Source organism: Carcharhinus amblyrhynchos, chromosome 2 (assembly GCF_965287045.1).
Source record: "Carcharhinus amblyrhynchos chromosome 2, sCarAmb.v2.hapA, whole genome shotgun sequence".
Lineage (NCBI taxonomy): Eukaryota > Metazoa > Chordata > Chondrichthyes > Carcharhiniformes > Carcharhinidae > Carcharhinus > Carcharhinus amblyrhynchos.
In genome coordinates, this window is record NC_137325.1 from 109,820,725 (window position 1) to 109,845,152 (window position 24,428).

The 24,428-nt window shown below is 41.8% G+C and overlaps 1 protein-coding gene across 1 annotated transcript in view; it reads left to right on the forward strand.

Annotated features, from left to right (window-relative positions):
* Nucleotides 1–24,428, forward strand: part of malrd1 (MAM and LDL receptor class A domain containing 1) — a 322,326-nt gene that overhangs the window by 37,505 nt on the left and 260,393 nt on the right. The window contains exons 3-6 of the mRNA XM_080211010.1: nt 4,950–5,041; nt 5,201–5,362; nt 9,139–9,235; nt 22,605–22,751. Coding sequence (XP_080067136.1) covers nt 4,950–5,041; nt 5,201–5,362; nt 9,139–9,235; nt 22,605–22,751 — 498 coding nt within the window. The remainder of the gene's footprint in view (nt 1–4,949; nt 5,042–5,200; nt 5,363–9,138; nt 9,236–22,604; nt 22,752–24,428) is intronic.

Below are 24,428 nucleotides of genomic sequence, written 5' to 3' on the forward strand. Positions count from 1 at the left end.
GGTTGTTTGCTGTGGTGCGCCTATCCACTGCCTTACAGTTATAGATGACCCCACTTAAAAGAGGCACGCATATAAAATATAATTAAATGTATATTAGACAAATGCTGTAAACTACAAAAAATGTTTTTTTGGGTCAGTTGCGTAATGTTAAATCCTCGCATAAATCTAGCACTAAAATTACTTCAGGCAAAGCTTTGGATCATTGCTTCTCATTATTTAGTCCAAATGGAAGCAGGAACGAGTACTGTAATCCTACCATCAATATAGAATGTGCCTTTTGTGTTCTTGATGTAAGAGAAATAATCTCACTATATCAATGTCAAGTGGAGATGAATTGATTTTCCTTTGGGGATGATGCTGACGAGCACATGCATTTTTATCTATGTCCTCTTTTGAATAAAAAGTGACATATTTTTGAGATAAGGTAAAAGAAAAGTATTGGGCTAGATTCCTGTGATGTTACAAACAGTTAATGAAATGCCCAAAGGGGAGGAGACAGAGAAATGAGATTAACATGTTGGTAAAGCCGAACAGAGAGGAAGAGAGTCCTTGGGGGAACTACAAGGGCTCACTTGAGGGAAGAAAGAGAAAGGAATCCCACTATGGGTGGGATGGGGAGAAAAAGGGAGACGCTGTTTTAGAGGAGGTTCAGAAAGAGAGGGAAAGGCACCATGTCATGGTGTGGATGGAGAGATAGGAATTGTTGAACGGAGAATATTCTGCAGAAGGAGAAGCAGAGGGTCCCAATTAGAAATATAGAAAATGGAGGCAGGAGTAAGCCACTTGGCCCTTCAAGCTCTGCTATACAATATGATCATGGTTGATTCTCTATCTCAACATCGCACTCCTGCATTCTCCCCATACCCCTGATACATTTAGAGTCTAGGGGCGGGGTTTTTGGGCTGCGGTTGCCCCAAGACTGGAAAATCGCGCCCAAGGTAAATGGACCTTTTGCATGGTCCTGTCCCGCCCAATACAATCCCCATGGCGGGTGGGATGGGAAAATTCCACCCCTGGACTCTATTTCCTCCTTAAATATATTCAGTAACTTAGCCTCCACAGCCTTCTGTGGTAAAGAATTCCATAAGTTCACAACCATGTCAGTGAAGGCATTTCTCCTCATCTCAGCCCTAATTGGCCTCTCCTGTACACTGATACTATGACCCCTCATTCTAAAGATCCCAGCCAGGGGAAAGAATATCTCTGCATCCAGTCTGTCTAGCCTTGTCAGAATTTTACACATTTCAGCTAGATCTCCTCTCATTCTTCTAAATTCCAATGTTTACAGCCCCGGTCAACCAAATTTCTCCTCATTTGACAATCCTGCCATCCCATGTATCAGTCTGGTGAACCATCGCTTCACTTCTTCTATGACAAGTATATCCTTTCTTAGAAGAGAAAACCAAAATTGTACACAACATTTCAGATCTGGTCTCACCAAGGCCCTGTACAGCTGTAGTAAGGCATACTGGTTCCTGTGCTCAAGTCCTTTTGCAATGAAGGTCAACGTTCCATATGCCTCCCTAACTGCTTGCTGTACTTACATTTTATTTCCACATACTGGTATACTAGGACACCAAGATCCCTATGTATGTCAACATTTCCCAATCTTTCACCATTTAAATATTACTCTGCCATTCTTTGTCTCCATCTGAGCTGGATAACTTCACATTGTACTGCATCTGCCATGTATTTGCCCACTCCCTCAACTAGTCTAAATTACCTTGAAGCCTCTTAACATCCTCCTCTCCACTTTCATTCCCACTGTGTTTCATGTTGTCAGCAACCTTAAAAATGTTACATTTAGTTCCCTCCTCCAAATCATTGATAAATATTGTGAATAGTTGGGGCACAAGCAAGACCCTACTGGTCACCATCAGTCACTTTGAAAAATACCTATTTATCCCTACATTCTATTTTCTGTTTGTTAACTAATTCTCAATCCATGCCAATATATTACCCCCAATCCCATGCACTTTGATTTTGCATACTAACCTTTTATGCTGCCTGAAGCTTTCTGAAAATCTAAGTACACCACATATACAGCTGGTTCACCCTTATCTATTCTACTAGTTACATCCTTTAAAAACCTACTCAAGTAGGTTTGTCAAACATGATTTCCCTTTCATAAATCCTTGTTGACTTTGTCTAATTCTATTGATGATTTCTAAGCATCTTTTTATCACATGCTTTACAATAGCCGAGCAATTTCCCTACTACTGATATTAGGCTAACCACTCTGTAATTCCCTGTTTTCTGCATTCCTCCTTTTTTTAAATAGTGAGGTTTACACTCTCTGTTATTAAGTGGTTGCACAGTTGCTTTTACAGTCAGTCAAATGCTTTGACAATGATGTCACTCGGGTGTTTCACAGGCTCCTGCCTTAGTTTCATTTTCTCTTCTGTACAGAGAACATCTTTTTCAATAAACCTGTTGTGTGTTACTTTGAATGTGAAAACCATATCTTTTTCCTTCCTATTAAACCCACAAACCTGAACAGAGTTATACATTAACCCCTTCAATTTGCAGGGACTGTTCCAGAATCTGCAGAATTTTAAAAGGTAATAACCAACACATCCACTATTTCAATGGCCATCTCCTGTAATTCACAGGGATGTAGATTATCAAACCTTGGGAACTTATTAGCTTTCAATCCCATTATTTTTTTCAGCATTAGTTTTCCAGTAATATAAATTTCATTGAATCCCCCCTTCTCAGTAGACTCTTGATTCCTCAGAAATTCTGGACAGTTATTTGTATCTTTCTCCATGAAGATAGAATTAAAATAATTGTTTAATTGCTCTGCCAACTCATTGTTCTCTATTATCAATTCTCTTGTTTTGGACTATAAGGGACTATTTGTCTTCACTGATCTTTTTATTTTTATATACTTGTAGAATTTTTGCAGTCTGCTTTTATGTTGCTTGCAAGTTTATTCTCATACTCTATTTTTCCCTTTTCATTAATCTTTTTGTCACAAGTTGTTGCATTTTGATGCAACTTTGTTGGCAACTTTATTTTGTTTTGCTTCCAATCCTATCATTAATTATTTTTAAGCCATATCTAGAACACATCTTGTTGTATTTTTGCTCCAGGAAGGAAAATGTGACTGTTGCAATGCATACATTAATTCATTAAATATTAGCCATTGCCTATTCACCACCATGCCTTTTAATGAAGCTTCACAATCTATCTTAGCCAACTCATACCTCCTCCCTTTTTAGTTGCCTTTGTTTAGATCTCAGACTCTATTTTCAGATCAAACTTCTTCCCTTTCAATCCTAATGAAAGATTAGGACTCTGCACAACGAGATTATTAATTAGCCCCTTCTAATTGCATTATACCACATCTAGCATAGCATGATCCCTAGTTGGTTCCTCGAAATACTGGTCTAAAAAAAAGTCTCGTACACTCTCCAGCAATTCATCCGCCAGAGTATTGTTGCTAATTTTTTTTTGCCAATCCATATGCAGGTTAAAGTCACCTGTGATTACTATAGCAGCCTTATTTCGTGCATCTCTAATTTCCTGCTTAATGTCACCTTCTTTCTTATCGCTATTGTGTGGAGGCCGATAGAGAACTCCCATTAATGCTTTCTACCGCTTGCTTCTTTTTAGCTCCAGCCAAACTGATTCTACATCTAGATTTGCTGAGCCAATATCCTCTCTCACTGTTGCACTGATTTCATCCTTAATTAATAACATCACCCCAGCTCACTTTCCTTTTGCCTGCCCTTTCTAAATATTGAGTACTCTTGGATATTCAGTTCCCAGTTTTAGCCACATTGCAGCCTTGTCTCTGCAATTATTGTACCTGTGTATTTTGCTTTGCGCTGTTAACTCATTTACCTTGTTACAGATATAGGGAGGCAATTGCCTAGTGGTGTTATTACTAGACTATTAATCCAGAAACTCAGCTGATGTTCTGGGGACCTGGGTTTGAATCCCACTATGGCAGATGGTGGAATTTGAATTCAATAAAAAATATCTGGAATTTAGAATCTACTGATGTCCATAAAACTATTGTCAATTGTTGTAAAATCCCATCTGGCTCACTAATGTCCTTCAGGGAAGAAAGTCTGCCATGATTACATGGCCTACATGTGAGTCCAGAGCCACAGCAATGTGATTGACTGTCAAGTGCCCTCCAAGAGCAATTAGGGATGGGCAATAAATACAGGTCAGCCAGTGACACCCATGTCTCAGGAATGAATAAAAAAAAGCTCCAAGCATTCAGATACAATGCCACTAGATTTATCTTTTTAACATTTACACGTTATTTTGCATTATGGCACTATTTGCTGTTAGTCTTTATTTCCTCTGCCTTCCACTTTTGCTTTCTATTTTTCGATCTTTTGTTCCTCTCTTGGTTTCTCCCTCTTGTGTCTTCCTGCTCCAGTTTCCATCCTCAATTAATTGGATTATGGGGAACACAAAAAGACAAGAAATCGACACAGGGTACGCTATATAAGGCCTGTCGAGCTTGTTCTGCCATTGAATACGACCATGGCTGATCTTGGACTTCAACTCTAGAATAAAGAAAAGAACAAAGAAAATTACAGCACAGGAACAGGCCTTTTGGTCCTTCAAGCCTGCACCGACCATGCTGCCCATTTGAACTAAAACCCCCTACCCTTCAAAGAACGGTACTTTCTACTTTCCCCACATTCCCCCTATCCCTTGATTCCCCAAGAGACCAAAAATCTGCCTGTTCCAGCCTTAAGTATATTCAATAAAAGGGCAAAATGATATTGAAGAACCTTGTTCTTGGCTGAGATGGGCTGTTGGCTCTCCTCGGAGTATGTGGGATGGTTGTTGTCAGAGCTCAGCAGTCTCATTTTCGAAAACAGTGTGTCCTCCAACTCACTGTGAAACACGGGAAGAACGACCATTATTAGAATTTACTAATAGGCTAAAGTAGCAATGAAAAATCTCTTTTTGTTTTACAGCTTATTATCTATCTGTGTTACCTGAAGATGATCCAGGTCATTTTGCAACTCTACAAAGTGTTGTTTTCCTTCCACCAAAAGAGAGTTGCCAGGTAGGATTAATTCCAAAACAAATTAGAGGGAAGCATCCAAAATATAAAATCAATTATTCAAGTAATAACATGCACTCAATTTAATTTTCTCTTCAAAATTATTGGAAATTAAATGAATGTTGTCATTTTTATGATCGAATGTTGCCTTTTTCATGACAGATGAGGTTTTATTATCATTTTGGTCGAGTGAGTGGAATACTAAAAGTTGGCTTGCGCCAGCCAGGTCATGGAGTTTTCATAGAGATTTGGAAGCAGACAGTTATACAGAAAAGCCAATGGATTCAAGAAGTTATCACAATAAACAGCAGAAGCAAATTTCAGGTCAGTTCCTCCATTCACATTTTGAAAAGCTTTCTGATAGGTCCACTTGTACAGGAGTCTGAGGGATTTGGGTGCCGGGACATGTGCTTTTCTCTCAATGCTGGATTTGATATCCAGATGCAGGAAACAGGTTGAAGAGATTCATCTGTTGTGGCATTTAAATCAGTTTTCCATTCCAGCATGCCCTCCCCATTGACCTTGCAACCTCGTGTCCTGAGGAACTTCAAAGCTGGGATGGGAGAGGTTTTGGAATACTGGAATAAGAATTAAGTAGTGATTATAGTGGAGGATCAGGAACAAATGTCATTCAATGAGAACATTAGCAAGTGGAGCCTTTGGGGCATAGATTTGGATAAGCTCTAATTGAGGTAGTGTAGGGCATAGCAGACCGGTCAGAAAAACCTCAGTTGTCAAGTTTGGAAGTGACTAAGGCACGGATAAAGGTTTCAGCAGCAGAGAGGCTAAGATTGAGGTGGAGTTGCAGGGGGAAATAGGTTGTTTGTATAGTGAAGAAGATACAGGATCAAATGCTTGTCTCATGTTCGAGAAAGATGCTGAAGGTGGAAACAGTTTGGTTCATCTTGAGATTGTGGGTGGGTTTCAAGAACGGATACAATGGTAAAAATATGGAGTTTGTGGAAGTAGTTAGAGACAATGATATTGTTTCTTCCCGCCATTTAGCTGAAATAAATTGTGACTTAACCAAACTCGATGTTGAGACCCGCATTTTGATAGCATGGTTGAACATAGGTAGAGGAGTGGGCCATTCAGCCTCTTATCCCTGTTCTGCTATTCAATTGGATCATAGCTGGTCTGTATTTCAGCTCCACTTAATCAGCCCTTGACACACAACGCTTTATCAAACAAAAATAGACTGTCCTCTTGAAAGGTTCCATTATCTTACCATCCTTCCACTTTTGGGGATAAGATTTCAGATTTCAAGTCCCCTTTATAAGAAAAATGCATTCTGATTTCACTTTTAAATAAGCTTGCCCTCATTATATGCTCTGGTTTCTCACTAGAGAAAGTAGATTCTCATTCTCATGCGTGGTTATTGACCTTCACCATGTTATCTTTGCCACGGAAAGAGTGACCAACTGCATGGAGCATCAAAAGTAGCACCTGAAAGAGTGCACAGATATTCATCAATGCTTGCATGCTATGAATACTACCTTTAGTAGAAAGAATGTTACCTTAACCTTAAACAGTCATTGCCCCAAGTGCTCTCCAGTGCATTGCTAGAAGGGACTTGCAACTGGGTTGTGGAAGGGGACTTGAAGCTGACAAAAAAGTGGTATCTTGTCTGATGAAGCATCGATATTCACCATCAACCTCCCTCAGTTAGTACTCTCCATGTTGCCTGTGTCCCAGTGGTCCAGTCTGCCCCTGCACTGATGCAGACAGAGCAGTCTTTGCAGTGCAGTCATGAGTTTCAAAAACCAGGGTCCGAAACATCTCAGTTGTCGAATAGAATAGGGACGTGAGCAACCTGTCTACTCTTCTGCTGGAGCCTGAGGGATTCATAGTATTTGAATTTTTCATTATGTCTATGGATTCAGAACCGACTACAGACTTCATTTATCCTGCATTTATTTAATACAAAATAATTCACAATGCCTATGGCTCTGACATGTTGAAGACAACAGTCTAAGGTTTGGCTCCATTTTGAAATTGTGTCATAAGAGTATCAGTGGAGGTGGGAGACAGTGTGAGAATCAGGTTGTACCCTTATCTCTTGATCTCATAGAATCCCTACAGTGTAGAAGGAGGCTACTCAGCCCATCAAGCCTGCACCGACAACAATTCCTCTCAGGCCCTATCTCCATAACCTCACGTATTTACCCTGCTAAATCCCCCTTACACTAAGAGTCAATTTAGCATGGCCAATCAACCTAACCATCTTTGAACTATTGGAGGAAACGTACGCAGACATGGGGGCAAATGTGCAAACCCCGCACAGTCACCGGAGACCGGAATTGAACCCTGGTCCCTAGTCCCATCCCATGAAAGAATGCATTTTTAACAAAGGGGTCAGGACTTGTGCACAGACTTCTTGGGCTCCTGGCTCTGTGGCAATTATGTGCCTGTACATGCTGCCATTATATTTTTTAAAACTTAGCATCCTCCATGTTGCTTGCTCCTACTGGTAGTGTCCCTAATGCCTGCAATCACTCCTTCCTTACTCAACAAAGCCTCCTTCACATAATGGGTGACCAAAAGTCACCCACTTAGAGGCATAAAAGTTTACAGCATGGAAACAGGCCCTTTGGCCGAACTTGTTCATGCCGCTCAGTTTTTACCACTAAGCTAGTCCCATTTGCCCCCTTGGCCCATATCCCTCTAAACCAATCTTCCCCGTTTAACAGTCTAAATGCTTTTTAAAAGAGAAACTACTACTACCTCAGGCACTCGTTCCAGTCACTCATCATCCTTTGTGTGAAAAAATTGCCTCTCCGGACTCTTTTGTAACTCTCCCCTCTCACCTTAAATCTTTGCCCTCTAGTTTAAGACTCCCTTAACTTTGGGAAAAGATGTTGACTATCTATCTTGTCTATACACCTTGTTATTTCATAGACTGCTAAAAGATCACCCCTAAGTCTACTACACTCCAGAGAAAAAAAGCCCTAGTCTATCCAACCTCTCGTTATAACTCAAGCCATCAAGTCCCAGTAGTATCTTAATAAATCTTTTCTGCACTCTTTCTAATTTAATAATATCCACGTTGCTAACATCTGACAATGTGACCCCATTGCACCTCACATGTTATGAGAGATATCCAGTGCAACAGTAAATAATGAAACTTAGTGACCTTACAGTTTCTCAGGCAGTATTTCTGGGACAGGGTTGTGTAGTGGTATGGTCACTGGACTAACAATCCAGAGGCCCAGGGTAATCCTATGGGGACCCGGGTTTGAATCCTACCATGGCAGATAGTGAAATTTGAATTCAATTTTGAAAAAATCTGAATTAAAAGTCTAATGATGACCAAGAAGCCATTGTTGTAACAACCCATCTGGTTCACTAATGTCCTTTAAGGAAGGAAATCTGCCATCCTTAGCTGGTCTGGCCTAAATGTGACTTCCAACCCACAGCAATGGGATAGACTGTTAACACTCAGTTTAAGAACAATGAGGAATGGACCATAAAGGCTGCTGGCCCCAGCCAGTGATGCCCATGCCCCTTGAATTAATAAAAAAATTAAGCTGAAGGTGGGCAAAATTTGAACCTATGTACAATGCTAGTTGAAAGTTAATAAAATCAGGCATTTAAAGCTAGCCTCAGTAGTGGATCTGCAGCAATATGATTGACTCTTCATTGCTGTCTGAAATGGCCCAGCAAGCCATTCAATTCAAGGGCAATTAGGGATGGGCAACAAATGCTGACCTTGCCAGCGATGCCCATATTCCATGAAAGAATAAAACATTCTATTACATTTATTAACTGAAGAAAATGGGAGTCGATTACAAATACATTAGGTAACTTCAGCTGCTTTAGTTAAACTCAAGGGAAATGACTTTAGCCAAAAACTGTAACTAATCTGTTGATTTATAATTTATTAATAACCTGCTGCTTTAAGAATCAGAATTCAACTTCAGAATTAGGAGATTTTATTTATTAAACAAATGAAAGATATGAACTCATTCAAATTGACTCTGAAGATGTTGATACAGTTTTAAAACTTTTTTTATTGTGTACATATATGTTTTGTATTTGTAGTATCTCTGATTTTGCAGATTTATCTGTTTCAACTTTGCATTTACTATGTACTTGTATAGGTTATACTTCAGGGTAATATTTTTGCCAATGATAAGACCAGCGAGGTGCTTGCTGTTGACGACATTTCCTTCAGCAATGGGTGTCTCCCAGCACCAGGTAAGTTCATAGCCCTATTGATGATTAAAGTTTTTGAAAAGTTTATTTATTCGTCACAAGTAAGCTGCAATGAAGTTATTGTGACAATCCCCTAGTTGCCACACCCCAGCACCTGTTTGGGTACACTGAGGGAGAATTTTAGCAAGGCCAATGCACCTAACCCTTTGGACAGTGGGACTGAACTGGAGCACCTGGAGGAAGCCCTCGCAGACACAGGGAGAACATGCAAACTTCACACAGGCAGTGATCCACGCCAGGAATCAAACCCGCATCCCTGGCAATGATTACTCAAATGATTACTGAAGTTTAGCATCTAGAGCCATTGCTGGTTTCATTTCAGTTCAAACATTTACATTGCAGTTACTATTTATGTGGAAGTCTTGTGGCACAGTGGTTAGTGCACCTGCCTCTGAGCAGGGAAGTTCTGGATTCAAGTCCCACCACATGTCTAAATGAGGGTGTGTTCAACATGGTCAAACAGGTTGAATGCCAACCTGCAAATCCTTCAAGACATGCCAATCACAGGTGGTAAGAGCAGGAGAGACTCTTGGTCAACTTGATGTGGAGTGGCGTCCCCTCAAACTACAAGCCCCTAGCAACTAGTTCTGGGAAGTACTAACTATAGAAAGTGACAAAGTCTGCCTTAGTGTGCTACTAAGTGTGGGAAGATAATTGAAATGGAGTATTTATGTGGTTAGGCACAAGTATTATATGCCTTAGAGAATAAGCATTAAGCATCATAATGCCAACAGTTTCTGCAAATTGCAGGATATGTTCACTCACCCTACACTCCCATTGCTGAGCTTGATTTGAACAGAACATGGGCCATGGAAAGCAAAGTTTGTGTTGAGCCCAGCTCTCACTGGAGTGAATAATTACTGATCAATAGCAACTTAAAACCTGGCTGCATATCCTTGCGGGCAAGCGGTAATACTGACTGAAAGATTCATGCATCATTAACTCCACTCCCGAAGCTATCAAAAAATGTTTGGTTTTTCTGGTCTCCTCTGTTTCTTACACTTAGGTCATAGATTCCCTGCAGTGCAGAGGGAGGCCATTTGGCCCATCGAGCCTGCAATGACACGATGGTATGTTAATAATGGCATTTTAAAATATTTTCACAGGAGGTGGGCATCATTGGAAAGGAGTTTATTGCCCACTGAAAATTAATAATTTAATGCCCAGCAGTAATTACCCTTGAGAAGGTGGCGGTGAACCACTTTCTTAAATTGCTGTCATCTATTTGTTGTAGGTGCCCCCATAGTTAGATGGGGAGGTAGTTTCAGAATTTTGACCCAGCAATGATTAAGGAATGGCAATATATTTCCAAATCAAGGTGGAGGTATGATTTGGAGAAGAACCTACAGGTTGTCATGTTCCTATCCATTGCCTGTACCTGTCCTTCCACATGGTAGAGGTCATGTATTGGGAATAATGACCGTGGATAATTTGCTCCCTATACTTCAATTCCATTTGAGTTTCAGAGAATCTTGACTAAAATGCATGTCTTCGCATGGGAATACCACCCCCAACAAGTTCACTTCCAAGCCGTACGTCATTCTGATTCAGAGCTGTATTGCTGTTCTGAAATGTCCTAACTATGTTACGGGGTGTGGGTTAAAAAAAGAATGTGCTTTGCGCATGTCGATTCAAATTAACACACAGGTTTTACTGAAGAGCTGTATTCATCTCTGCACAGAATACAAAATAAGAAGCAAGATAGCAGCCTTTGCAAACAGCCTAATAAAATCAGCATCAAACTATGCAACCTGCAACCCTTTTTAATATATAACACATTCCTTCATTGTTGAGTCAAAATCCTGAAGCTCCCTTCCTAACAGTGCTTTTGGCTGTATCTATACCGGATGGACTACAGCAGTTCAAGAAGACAGCTCAGCACCACCTTCTCAAGAGCAATTGAGAAACTGCAATAAATGTTGGCCTTGGAGTGACCCTTATATCGCAGGAACAAATAAGAAATGTCATCTTTTGTACATGGATAGATGGCGCTGGTAAAAATGCACAAATAGCTCTCTTTCACTCTTTTACTGAACGAAAGAGAAACTGGAAAAATTAACTTGAAATTCAGCCTGTGCATATGCAACATTTTCACGGGAGCTGCATAAATAATAAAATTACCACGAGGGGAAAGCGAAAGGAGAAACTAAATGAGTGAAGGGAATGAATAAAACTGAAAGAAAAATGAAATGTTGCTATCCTAAATGGGTATGACTAAAGATAAACTGAAATTCGCCCTTTTTAAGAAGATTTATGCCAACTTGAAGTTTACGTACATGACCACAATCCATCTGACATCTCATCCAACCTCTCGATTCAGTGAGTATTTTTCCCTCTCTGTCCTGTCCTTGGGGATAAAAGTTGATGAATGTCTGGGGTATAGGATTGATTAGACTTGGGCGATTGACTGCTTCTGTGAAGACATTGCATTCATCATCACCTCACAGGTCCAATAAAAAATGGAGGACTAGGAAAAACCTTGAAAGATATTTTCAGATTAAATTCTGTTATAATTAATCATTTCACCAACAAACAGAATTAATCTTCTCGAGGTGCCCCTGTCATTCTTAAAAGCAGTCTGGAAATGTTCAAATTCAAATAAGATCAGCTCCATTTTAGGAAACCTACAACTTTTAAAATTTTACATTTTTTTTTGAAATTTTAAATTTCTGACTTTGCAAGATCCTGATGGCAATGTGAAAGTATCTTTTGTAACAGAAGCAGAGTGGAACAGAGCAGAAATCATAGGGAGGCAGTGAAGCAGTGGCATTGTCACTAGACTTGTGATCCAGGGTACTGTTATGGGAAGCTGGGTTCGAATCCCACCATGGCAGATGGTGATTTTTGAAATCAATAAAAATTGGAGTCAGCATGGTAGTATAGTGGTTAGCATTGCTGCCTGGGACCCAGGTTCAATTCCCAAATTGAGTCGCTGTCTGTGTAGAGTTTGCAAGTTCTCCCCATGACTGTGGGGGTTTGCTCTGGGTGCTCTGGTTTCCTCCCACACTCCAAACGGGTTTAGTTGATTGGCCAGGCTAAATTGACCCAGTGTCAGGGGATTATGGGGTTACGGGAATAGGGCCTGGGTGGGATTGTGGTCGGTGCAGACTCAATGGGCTGAATGGTTTCCTTCTGCACTATAGGGGTTCAATGAAAGTAGGCTGCCTGAAATTGTGTAACTGACTTGTCGGGCATTCAAAATTTCAAAAGGCTATGTGGGGAAAACTATTAGGCAGAGCTTTGAATGTGTGGGGTTTATTTTACCATGTAAATAAAGTTTAAAGTTTCCTTATTAGTGTCATAATGAGGCTCATATTAACACTGCAATGAAGTTCCTATCGAAATCCCCAGGTCACCACACTCAGTTCAGGTACACTGAGGGAGAATTTGGCATGGCCAATGCACCTAACCAGCACGTCTTTTGGACTATGGGAGGAAACCAGAGCAGACATGTGGAGAGCATGCAGACTCCGAACAGGCAGTCACCCAAGATGGGAATTGAACCTGGGTTCCTGACACTGAGGCAGCAGTGCTATCCTATACCATCATACTTTACATATTCACGTGAAGAACCATACATGGTGTGGATCCTTTCTACAGAAAGCAGAGTCCTAAGACAGATGACCAGGAGTAAGCCATACAGCCGGTCTCATTGCATTCAATTAGCTCTAAAGAAGAGTTAGACAGACTCAAAAGTTTAACTCTTGTTTCCCTCTCCACACATGCTGCCAGAACACCTGAGTTTTTCCAATATTTTCTGTTTTTATTTTACATCATGGCTAGTCTGTATCATAACTCCATTTGTCCACCTCAGTTCCATATCCAACACCTTTTCTTAATAAATTCTAGCAATTTTGAAATTTCAGAAAGACCTAGGGCCGCATTCTTTGATCTTGCTTGTCCCACTACAGAGAATGGATCAGCACCATTACAACATCCAAGAGAATACCATAGCTCCTGGCCTAGAAATTAAATAATGTTCCACTAATGATGTTGAAACGTACCAGTTTGGATTCCGGGGAGGAAGAAGGATGAAAGAGGAAATAAATGTATTAAGATTAATGAGTGAGTACATGTTAGAGTTTGGACAGGAAGTATACATTTATTTTGACAATTTTGAGAAAGCATTCAATCGGGTTGACTGGATTAAACTCTCAACAGTGCTGAAAGACATTGCAGCAGACCTGAGAGGTAGACTACTCGTAATAAATCCATACATGGGAAAAATAGTGACACTGGGAGCAGCTAACGGCGAGTTGAAGCCACGTGTAACCGAAGGAATTCAAGAACAGTATTGTTTATCATCAGTATTGTAAACGGTATTGTTTTTCACCAGTCCTCTGCAATGTCCACCCAGCCGTAATGATCAAAGATGTATTTAAAGCACAGAATCTAGAGTTAAAATCTGCATTGGAGAGGGTGGGTGCGAGGGGCAAATGATAACATCACTTAGATTTACAGGTGACCCAACACACTGAGCAAGCACAGACGAAAGAATACAAGAACTAGTGGATAGACTTGGAACAGAAGGCAAGAACTTTGGAATAAAAGTGTGACATCAGCAAAACCAAAGTGATGCATAACTCAAAATCACCATGAGATATTCATATATTCACAGAAGAAAAAGAATTGGAACTGTTTCCCAATTCATATTTTTAGGAAGCACAATGTCTGCCGTTGGATGTTGCAATGATAAAAAGTACAAGATCAAGGCTGCACTTTGAAAGACGAGAAAGTTGCTAACCAGAAAACTGAATAAACAAATCAAAAGTGACTTGTGGAGCTTGATTTAGAGTGTTGTTTTGTATGGATGTGAGACTTGGACCTTACAGGAAAAGGCAGCAACTTACTAAATAGTTTTGAAATGTAGATTTGGAGGAGAATGGAAAGGATCTGCTGGACAGAAAATAGTAACAAATGATGGAGAGCCGAGGAGAATGAATGAACAAAGATGTTTGATTAGGAAAACCCAGAGGGTGCAGCTCATCTTAAGAGGAAATAGACTTGTAAAAGATGTTATGGATGGAAGATTTGAAGGAAAAGGAGAAGGAAGAGAACTTCAATGCTGATTATTGAAAATTGAAGGAAAATATTGGGAAGTGAAAAGACTGACACAGGATGGAGTCATGATGTGGGTATGCTGGCGTTGGACTGGCGTAAACACAGTAAAAAGTCTGACAACACCAGGTTGCAAAACCTCACTTACTGTACTGTCTGGAGACAATACACATCTCTTTAAACTGTGATCAGTGCTCCTTCCACTCACATTATCAGCCACTTCAGGTCTTGAACAGCAGGTTAGGTGTAAGGATTCGCATTTTAATCAGTAATCTCTAAACTGTCTGTGCTTTATATGCTCTGTCTGAGGCCAGAACTCTCCATTCACCTGACGAAGAGGCAGTCCCCTCGAAAGCTTGTGAGTATATTATCAAATAAATAGGTTGGACTAAAACCTGGTGTTGTCAGACTTTTTACAGGATGGAGTGACATGGAGAAGATTATGAACCAAGGGTCTTACCCCAGACACAGCATACGTAGAATCCCTACAGCCCATTGAGAGTGTACCGATTACAGTCCCACCCAGGCCTATTCTCGTAACCCCACACATTTACTCTGCTAATCTGATAATAGCGTCAAGCTGGCATAGCCAATCAACCTAATCTGTGCATCTTTGGACTGAAGATGATGATAAAATTGATGTTTAAGCATTCAGTATGTTGAGCAGGAACTCTATGCTCATTACAAACCAGGAATGCATAGGTTTCTGCAGGTGGAAGGGCATGAAACATGCCTTTCTCAATCGAGACATAGATTACCAAAGTCATTTTGGAGTTGTATAGAACTTTGGTGCGACCACAGCTAGAGTACTATGTGCAGTTCTGGTTGCCACATTATAGAAAGGATGTGATTGTACTGGAGGGGGTGCAGAGGAGATTCACCAGGATGCTGCCTAGGATGGAACATTTAAGTTATGAAGAGAGGTTGGATAGGATTGTGTTGCTCTCGTGGGAGCAGAGAAGATTGAGGGGCAACCTGATAAAGGTGTATAAGATTATAAGGGGCACTGACAGGGTGGTGGGGAGCAGCAATTCCCAGGATCAGCCATGAGGTGCACAGGTTCAAGGTGAGGGGCAGGATGTTGGGGGGATGTGAAGAAAACCATTTTTTACCCACTGGGTGGTGACGGACTGGAATGCGCTACCTGGAAGGGTTGTGGAGGCGAGTTGCCTCATATCCTTTAAGAGTACCTGGATGAGCACTTGGCACACCATAACACTCAATGCTATGGAGCCAAGTGATGGGTAAATGGGATCAGACAGGTCGGTCAGGGGTTTCTCACATCCTGGTGCAAACTTGATGGGCTGAAGGGCCCCTTCTGCACTGTATGATTCTGTGAATGTGTTGCTTGCCAATAAAGTAGGCCGACATGCCCACTCTGCAATATTGCACTGTACTGCTTGCAGCCAGAACTGGGCTGACCATTTTTAAACCGGATCTGCATGTGGCTTCACAAACCATTTATAAAGGAGCTGCTGCAGGTTACATCCAATAAAGGTAAGTATTTGAGAGGAATTGGAATGCTCCACATTTAAGCTGTGTGAGATTTCACCAAGTATCCTTTCAGTATTGTTGCAGCTGCATCCACTCGTTCAGTTCCTTGGACCAGAGACCACCGTTCTGACCACTTCACAACTGCACCCACATTTGAAAGGAACACAGGTTGCAAGAAGAGAAGAAACAATTCAAATTCCAGACTACTGAGTAAGGGAAAGAGGACCAGCAGGCCAACGACAGGGAGAGACTGATCAGAATATAAAACAGCATCGCTGTGGTTTCAAGCAGGCAGAGAGTGGAATGTAGCATCGACAGCAATTCTGATAAGTGAAGCTATGGAACTTGCTACCCACTACTTAATTAAATTAAATCTTGTTCAAAGACAAGGATGACTATTAAATTGTTAGCTGGTTATCAGAAGGGCGGCAATGATGAGTGAGCCAGCTGATCCTGAGTGTCACTGGGCAGAATGTTGCTCGCGACATTTCCTCCAATAGTTTGGATTACGGTGCCATAAATTATGCTATTTTTTTCCACAAGACATATCATTAATTTTTGTGGCTCACAATTAGCATACCCTGGAACTCCACTGCCTTCTGGCCCTCCCCAAAAATCCTTACTGTTCATGATGCCAACCATTTGATAGGGAGGCGATGGGCTAGTGGTATTATCGCCAAACTATTAATACAGAAACTCAGTTAATGGTCTGGGGGCCCGGGTTCAAATCCCACCCCTGCAGGTGGTGGAATTTGAATTCATTAAATAAAAAATTCTGGAATTAAGAATCTACTGATGACTGTGAAGCCACTGTCGATTGTCAGAAAAACCCATCTGGTTCATCAATGTCTTTTAGGAAAGGAAATCTGCCGCCCTTACCTGGTCGGGCCTACATGTGAGTCCAGAGTCACAGCATTGTGATCGACTCTCAACTGCAATGAGGGATGAGCAATGAATGCTGGTCAGCCCAGTGACCCCCACATCCACAAATTAATTAAAAAAACAAATTTCCTGGATCCTTGGCAACGGCCTGACTGCTTACAAATGTTGTCCCCTAACAATGGTGACATTGTCCTTGCTGACCTCAGAAAGCAATCAGCTTGTTGTAGGTGTGGGTTGTACGCATAGGCTGGCAGTCTTGGTGTGCAGACATGCAGTTCTCTTGCATCTCTGAGTCCAATCATGAGTTAACATGGCTGCTGATATATCTACTGATGTTAATGCAGTTTTCTTACACAGCTAGGCCGAAGTCCTTGGAGCAAGTTCTGATAATGTTGTCAGTGCTCACCAATTAATTAAAAAATACTCAGGGCAGTAGACATGGGAAAATATATTTCAATTCATTCTAATTCTTTGTAACTTCGATTTTCTTTCTGACGATGAGATTCTCCCTAAGGAGATTAATTATTTGAACATCATTCTACATCAAAAGTATTATGTAAAATTCTCCCTTCTCCTCATTATATTCCAAATCTCCACACATAGACCATGCATCCGTCAATGAAAATTAATATTTTTTCTCCTCTTTGGGTATCCAGGGAAGATTCAGTTGATTCAGAATTAGAATCAGCCTTTTTAATTTGAATAATACTGAGGGTTAAGTTTAGCAGAGAAATTAAATGCCTGCCCCTAAATGAAAGCTGTGTATTATCTTTACTGGCATTGCAATATGATTTAGTTCTCACAAGAGCAAAAAAAATGCTTTACATGAGAAAAAGGCTATTTTACGCATTGAGTCTTTGCACTACATATCTCATGCACCATCTACCCTAGTGAAGGTCCCACTACACCTCTTTGATCTCTCCAATGGAAGGATTGTACAAGCAATTCTTGATCCCCAAAGTTAAACAAGAAAAACCTATGCTATCCATCATTCTGCCTTAGTTATTTAAGATTCAGAGATGATTACTGACCTCCCCAGACTATAGCTACTGTCCTACCAGAATAAAGGTTTTTACAATTATTATTTAAGAACATAAGAACATAAGAAATAGGAGCAGGAGTAGGCCATCTGGCCCTTCGAGCCTGCCCCGCCATTCAATAAGATCATGGCTGATCTGTCGTGGCTCAGTTCCACTTTCCCGCCCTCTCCCCATAACCCTTAATCCCCTCTCTTATCAAAAACCCATCAACCCGCTTCTTAAAAATATTTAGCGAGGCAGCCTCCACCACTTCAACGGGCAGAGAATTCCAGAGATTCACCACCCTTTGAGTGAAGAAGTTCCTCCTCAACTCCGTTCTGAACTGCCCCCCCTTTATCTCATGGAGTGTGATCTTTGCTGTGAGGCCAGCATTTGTTGCCTATCCCTAATTTTCCTTGATAAGATGGTGGTGACATCCTGACTTTTGATATATACTCCAGGGGGGTTTAAACACGTAAACGTTCAAGAGGACCTCTGCAGACCACCTGTTTTAGATACACCCACAACAATGTTAAGAAGGGTTGTGACCTAGTGACAGTGGAGGAATGGCATGAGAATTCCAAATCAGGATGGAGTGTGGCTTGGAAGAGGACTTGCAGATGGTAGGGTTTTGATGTATCTGCTGCCCTTGTCTTTCTAGGTTGTCTGGAAGTTGTGGGTTTGGAAGATGCTGTTGAAGGAGGCTTGGTTAAATGCTGCAGTACATTGATAGATGGTACACAGTGCTGCCACTGCTCATCAGTGGTGTTTAAGTGTTTAAACCCACCTGGAGTGTACATCAAGAGACAGGATGTCATGGGCAGCAGGTTTTTAATTTTCCAATGTGCACTCCCAGTGTGTGAGGCTTTGCCCAGCAATCAAGATTCAAAAATCAAATCTTAGCTATCATCCTGAACATTAACTGATTTGTCTTTACCTTTGATTCTGTCAGAACTGCTGAGTAGGCCCAGCATTTATTGGTTTTGTTTCTGTCTAATGAATGATGGACTTTGCAAAGCCTCAACTACAGTATGTCGTGTGTGACTCTGCTGGAGTGAAGTGGGGGCCTTGGAAGCACCTTAGGAAGTCAGGGGTAAGGTGGGGGTGCCCCCTCATCACTGCTAGTCTAGCAGCGCCAGCCTGGCCCTCTGGCACTCCCCAAGGGATAAAGTGGAAATATCCAGAGGGCACCTTGGCACTGCCCACTAGGCATTGGGCAGTGCCAAGGGGATGGGACTAGAGGGGGGTGGGCCCAATTAAGGGACTCTGTAATGCAGAGTGTGGGAGGTTTATTTTGAAAATCCCTCTGAAGAACGAACGGGATTTACTTCAGTTTTTTCAAATTTGACACTTAGAATTTTTTTAGAAGAATTCCACCCAACATTCTGCACCCATTTCTTTTCCTTTTCCCCCTCTTCTGCATGGAGGTCGGTCACCAGTGGAGTGCCCCAGGGATCCGTTCTAGCACCCTTGCTGTTTGTAATTTTCATAAATGACTTAGATGAGGAAGTGGAGGGATGGGTTGGTAAGTTTGCTGATGACACGAAGGTTGGTGGTGTTGTGGATAGTCTCAAGGGATGTCAGAAGTTGCAGCATGACATAGGTAGGATGCAAGACTGGGCAGAGAAGTGGCAGATGGACTTCAACACAGATAAATGTGTAATGGTCCATTTTGGCAGGTCAAATGGGATGAAGGAGTATAATATCAAGGGTAAGACTCTTAGTAGTGTAGAGGACCTGAAGGACCTTGGGGTCTGCGTCCATAGGACTCTTAAATCAGCCTCACAGGTAGAGGATGTGGTTAAGAAGGCATATGGTGTACTAGCCTTCATCAATCAAGGGATTGAGTTTAGGAGTCGGGAGATAACGGCCGCAGCTTTATAAGACCATGGTCAGACCCCACTTGGAGTACTGTGCTCAGTTCTGGTCACCTCATTACAGAAGGGATGCGGAAGCTATTGCAAGGGTGCAGAGGAGATTTACAAGGATGTTGCCTGAATTGGGTGACATGTCTTATGAGGATAGGTTGAGGGAGCTCGTTCTTTTCTCCTTGGAGAGACAAAGGATGAGAGGTGACCTGATAGAGGTGTATAAGATGTTGAGAGGTATAGATTGGGTGGATTCTCAGAGGCTTTTTCCCAGGGCTGAAATAGTTGCTACGAGAGGACACAGGTTTAAGGTGCTGGGGAGTAGGTACAGAGGAGATATCAGGGGTAAGTTTTTCACTCAGAGGGTGGTGAGTGAGTGGAATTGGCTGCCATTGGTGGTGGTGGAGGCAAATTCGATAGGGTCTTTTAAAAGACTTCTTAATGAGTACATGGGACTTAATAGGATTGAGGGTTATAGGTAAGCCTAGTAGGTAGGGATATGATCGGCACAACTTGTGGGCCAAAGGGCCCGTTTGTGCTGTAATTTATCTATGTTCTATGTACTTCATGAGTGGTATGTGTTGCTCGTGTAGCGTGCAAGAAACAATAGTTTTCACTGTATCCCAGTACATGTGACAATAAATCAAATCAATCAACCAATCAAAGATCTGTGTTATGCATCAAAAGGAATATGTTCAAGCCTTGCATTTTTTTTGAATTACTCAGGAACTTGGGGAGCCTATCGTTCTTCTTTATTTTTGCCTTGACCAACCAAGTTGACTTACCAACCAATCAGCACCCTTTTTTTAATGTGGTATTAATGCTTGTGATTGTTTGATATTTGGCATGCTTGTGTTTGTGCTGATGAGTGCGAGTTGTAAAGCTTCGGCAATGAGTGTCTCTGCTCAGTGATATTCAAAGTTTTTAGTTCCTTAGCATGATCAGAAACTGTCTCAGTAAAGAACAGAATCTACTCTAGCTTTGACAGTCAGCATCCAGTTTGCTGGCATCCATTGATCACTTTTTACAGTCAGACTGAGCAGCTTAGTTACAGTTGGCCTGTTGGTCCCTGATAGGCATCATGTTTGAACCAAAATAAATAACAAAGTGCAGTGAAGCAAAAACATCTTTTTTCATTACCCTGTCACCATGACGCCATTTGTCGCAATCCTATTATTGCACAAATATATACTTTTCTTAAAAATCAAAGCAAAATACAGATAGTGGAGAATCCATGCTGTTAACAAAATAGTTTTCCAGTGCATCTTAATAATTGTGTACTGTCAAGTATTTTTCTGAGGTGTGGGATTGCGAAGTATAGCATGAACAATAAAGTGATCCATGCTTCAGCAAATGAATGTAATTGTTTTTAAGCTGTTGGAGGGTAAAATTCCAATCAGTAACCCAGGCTGAGAGATGAGGGAACTAAATTGTATCAAAGGCTATGTAGTGAAGAAAACTTCCGACAGTTGAAACTATCACTTTGGAACTATAAGAAAGAACTAGTGATCTCGCTCACATCAAATGATAATTATTCTCCTTTGAAAAGTCTGGCAGCCAAGGGTAGAAATTGTTCCTGAACTCTACACTTCCTAAGTTTTCACAGGCAGTACCTGCACCTCCAGATCCAATGATGGTGCATCACAGTTAATGCCCACCATTTGAATACAATTAAACATTCAATTACTATAAACTCGACTGTGGTGCCTTCTTGTGTTTTTCTGCAGATCCGTACCTATCACACTCCACACTATGGGTGTAATGTTACAGCCCCAGTTATATGTGCGAACAGTTATACGTGCCAAAAGTTCTCTGACTTTGGCAGGAAGTAAAATCCAGCCGGTGCAAAATTCTACTCATTGTCCCTCTAAGATTTCATTCAGTACTGCTTTTTTTTTTGTTCTCCATGTGACTGCACTAGGCTCGGTGCAGAACTCTAAGGAGGACAAGTGATTGGAGCACACTACCCCGAGAGTGGGTGCCTAAAATGCCAGTGACTCTCGAACTCCCACAGCCAGTTAACAGTGACTTGAGCACAGGCTGACAGTGGGCAGGGGAATTTCCATCCACCCTTGGAAGGAAGTCTGGCCAGTGAGGTCAATCAGATTGGCTGACAACTGCTCAGCCCTGCCAGAAAAGGGAAGCAGGGGTAGGGGGAGGTGGAAGGGACAAAAATAATTCAAAATGGAGGACTGAGTAATCGAGGTAACTGCGGGAGTCATTGAGCTTTCAAGATTGATCGACAAGCTATGACCAGAAATGGAGAGAGAGAAGTCAAGGGGAGTGTTGGAGATGAACCATGTGAAAGGGAGAGAGCAATGGAAATTATAGAATCCTACAGTGCAGAAAGAAGCCATTCAGCTCATCGAGTCTGCACCAACCACAATCCCACCCAGGCCCTATCCCCATATCCTTACATATTTACCCACTAATCCCTCTAACCTATGCATCCTAGGGCACTAAGGGGTAATTTAGCATGGCCAATCAACCTAGCCCGCACATCTTTGGACAGTGGGAGGAAACCAGAGCATTGGGAGGAAACCCACGCAGACACAGGGAGAACATGCAAGCTCCACACAAACAGTGAGCCGAGCTGGGATTTGAACCCAGGCCCGCCACTGGCTGGCAGCGGGATCTTCTAGTCCCACCATTGGCATCAGGGTTGCCATTAATGCAGCCCTTGCTGCCAGGAAACCCATGGCAAAGGTGCACCATAGGTGGGATCAGAGGATTCCCCCTGGTGTGAATGGCCGGAAAATCCTGGCCAGTGGAGTCAATGGCCTCCTTCTGTGCTGTGTTACTCTATGATTCAATTAAATTGAAGTTACAGAAATTGAAGGTGCAAAACCAGACCTATGATTTTGTGTCAGGCAAAGATAAAAATCAAACAAAAAAAATTGAAAGCTAGCTAACGAGTTAACCAAAGATCAAGGCTTTGCCAGTTAGTGAAATGGCTAAGCTCTTGACTGGAGTTTCTCATAATGACTTGTTGAATTTTAATTGACTCTTCTATTTTTGTTCCTAATTTAGTTTCAACTTGTGATTTTGAATCTGATCTATGTGGATGGCACTCTGAAGAACGTCAAAATGCTGTTTCGTGGCTGCATGTTCAAGCTAATCGTATTTCTGCGAGTGGCACAGCTCCGCTGAAAGATCACAGCACAGATTCTTCATTAGGTAACTCCAGAATTTTTAATAAGCTGCAATTTATACGTAGAAAAATAGAAGATAGGAGCAGGAGGAGGCCATTTGGCCTTCGAGCCTGCTCCACCAAAGATCATGGCTGATCATCCGACTCAATAGCCTAATCCTGCTTTTTCCCCATAACGTTCGCCTCAAGTGCTATATCTAGTCGCCTCTTGAATACATTCAATGTTTGTCATCAACTAATCCCTGTGGTAATGAATTCCATAGGCTCACTGCTCTTTGGGTGAAGAAATGTCTCCTCACCTCCGTCCTAAATGGTCTACCCTGAATCCTCAGACTGTGACCCCTGGTTCTGGACTCACCCTGGAGTATCCTCCCTGCATCTATCCTGTCTAGTTCCATTAGAATTTTATAAGTCTCTGAGATCCTCTCATTCGTTTGAACTCCAGCAAAACAATCCTAACCTAGTCAATCTCACCTCACTTATCTGTCCTGCCAACTCTGGTTGCTATAGTGAATGGGATTCTCCAGTATGGTAAACCTTCACTGCACTCCCTCGAGAGCAAGAATATCCTTCCTCAGAAAAGAAGACCAAAACTGCACACAATACTCTAGACATGGCCTCACCAAGGCCCTGTAAAATTGCAAGGTACTTAGCATCTTAAATAGGACTGCAAATATATAACTATTACAAACTTAGATATTGAGATCCTCTGACATATTGGTCAGTACATTCTTGATGCAAAGTGGCAGTGAGAGGACGAGGGGAATAAAAACTAAGGATGACAGTCAGACCTTCCCGTAATGATTGACGTTATGTCGATTGTTAACTTTAAACCTCCGAATGATGGCGTTTTGTTAAACAAAGGGAGGCATATGGAATTAAGCACAGATGAGACATGACCTTATGGAATGGTGGATCAGTGTCGAGGTACTAAATGGTCGACTGCTGTTCCTTTGTTCCAACGCTTCAGTAAAACACTCCAAGAAGAATCAGCCTGCAGTATGTCAGGAAAAGATGAAGAGTGGCATTTTCAATTCCACGCGGGGATGAGGTCAGGCATGCTTTGAAAATTGTGTTCCTGGATGCTGTATCAAGCTTCTGATGCCTCCAGAGCATGCAGAAATTTTCAAAGTGAGGGTGGGGTGGGGGAAGCCGACAAGCTCCAATTAACGGCCTGTTCATCTCTTTGAAGAGCCTATTGGAGAAGAATAGGAGAAAATACTCAAATCTGAGAACAGAAAGAGCGAATGGTCTGGGATACATTCCTACTCAGCTGGCTGGAGTGTGTATTGTTGTGAGTTTAAATCTTTGGGGGAAAATAAGGGGAATTTCTTTAGGCTCTCTACTCTCCTGCCTGCTCCAGCATCCTGCAAGCTGAAGACAAGTCCAACTCTGTCTTCCATCTGCCTTTGAAGTTTGCTTCTAGTCGATGTTTCCAAGCATCATGTTTGCCTTTGGCCCAACGAGGAGTTATAGTACTAAGTTTGGATTGACATTTCCAAGTCTGGATTGATGATGCACGCTACAGATTTAATCAGAAACACAAAGGGTATTTATTAACATAGAAAAACTGTACAGAGGCCAACAGCAACCAGCACCCCCATCCCCCACCCCCTCCACCAACTGCCCGGGAGGCAGCATACCATCTACCCTCATTCCTGCATGTCTCCTACATGCATTCAAGCTGCCTTCTCCCCTGGGAT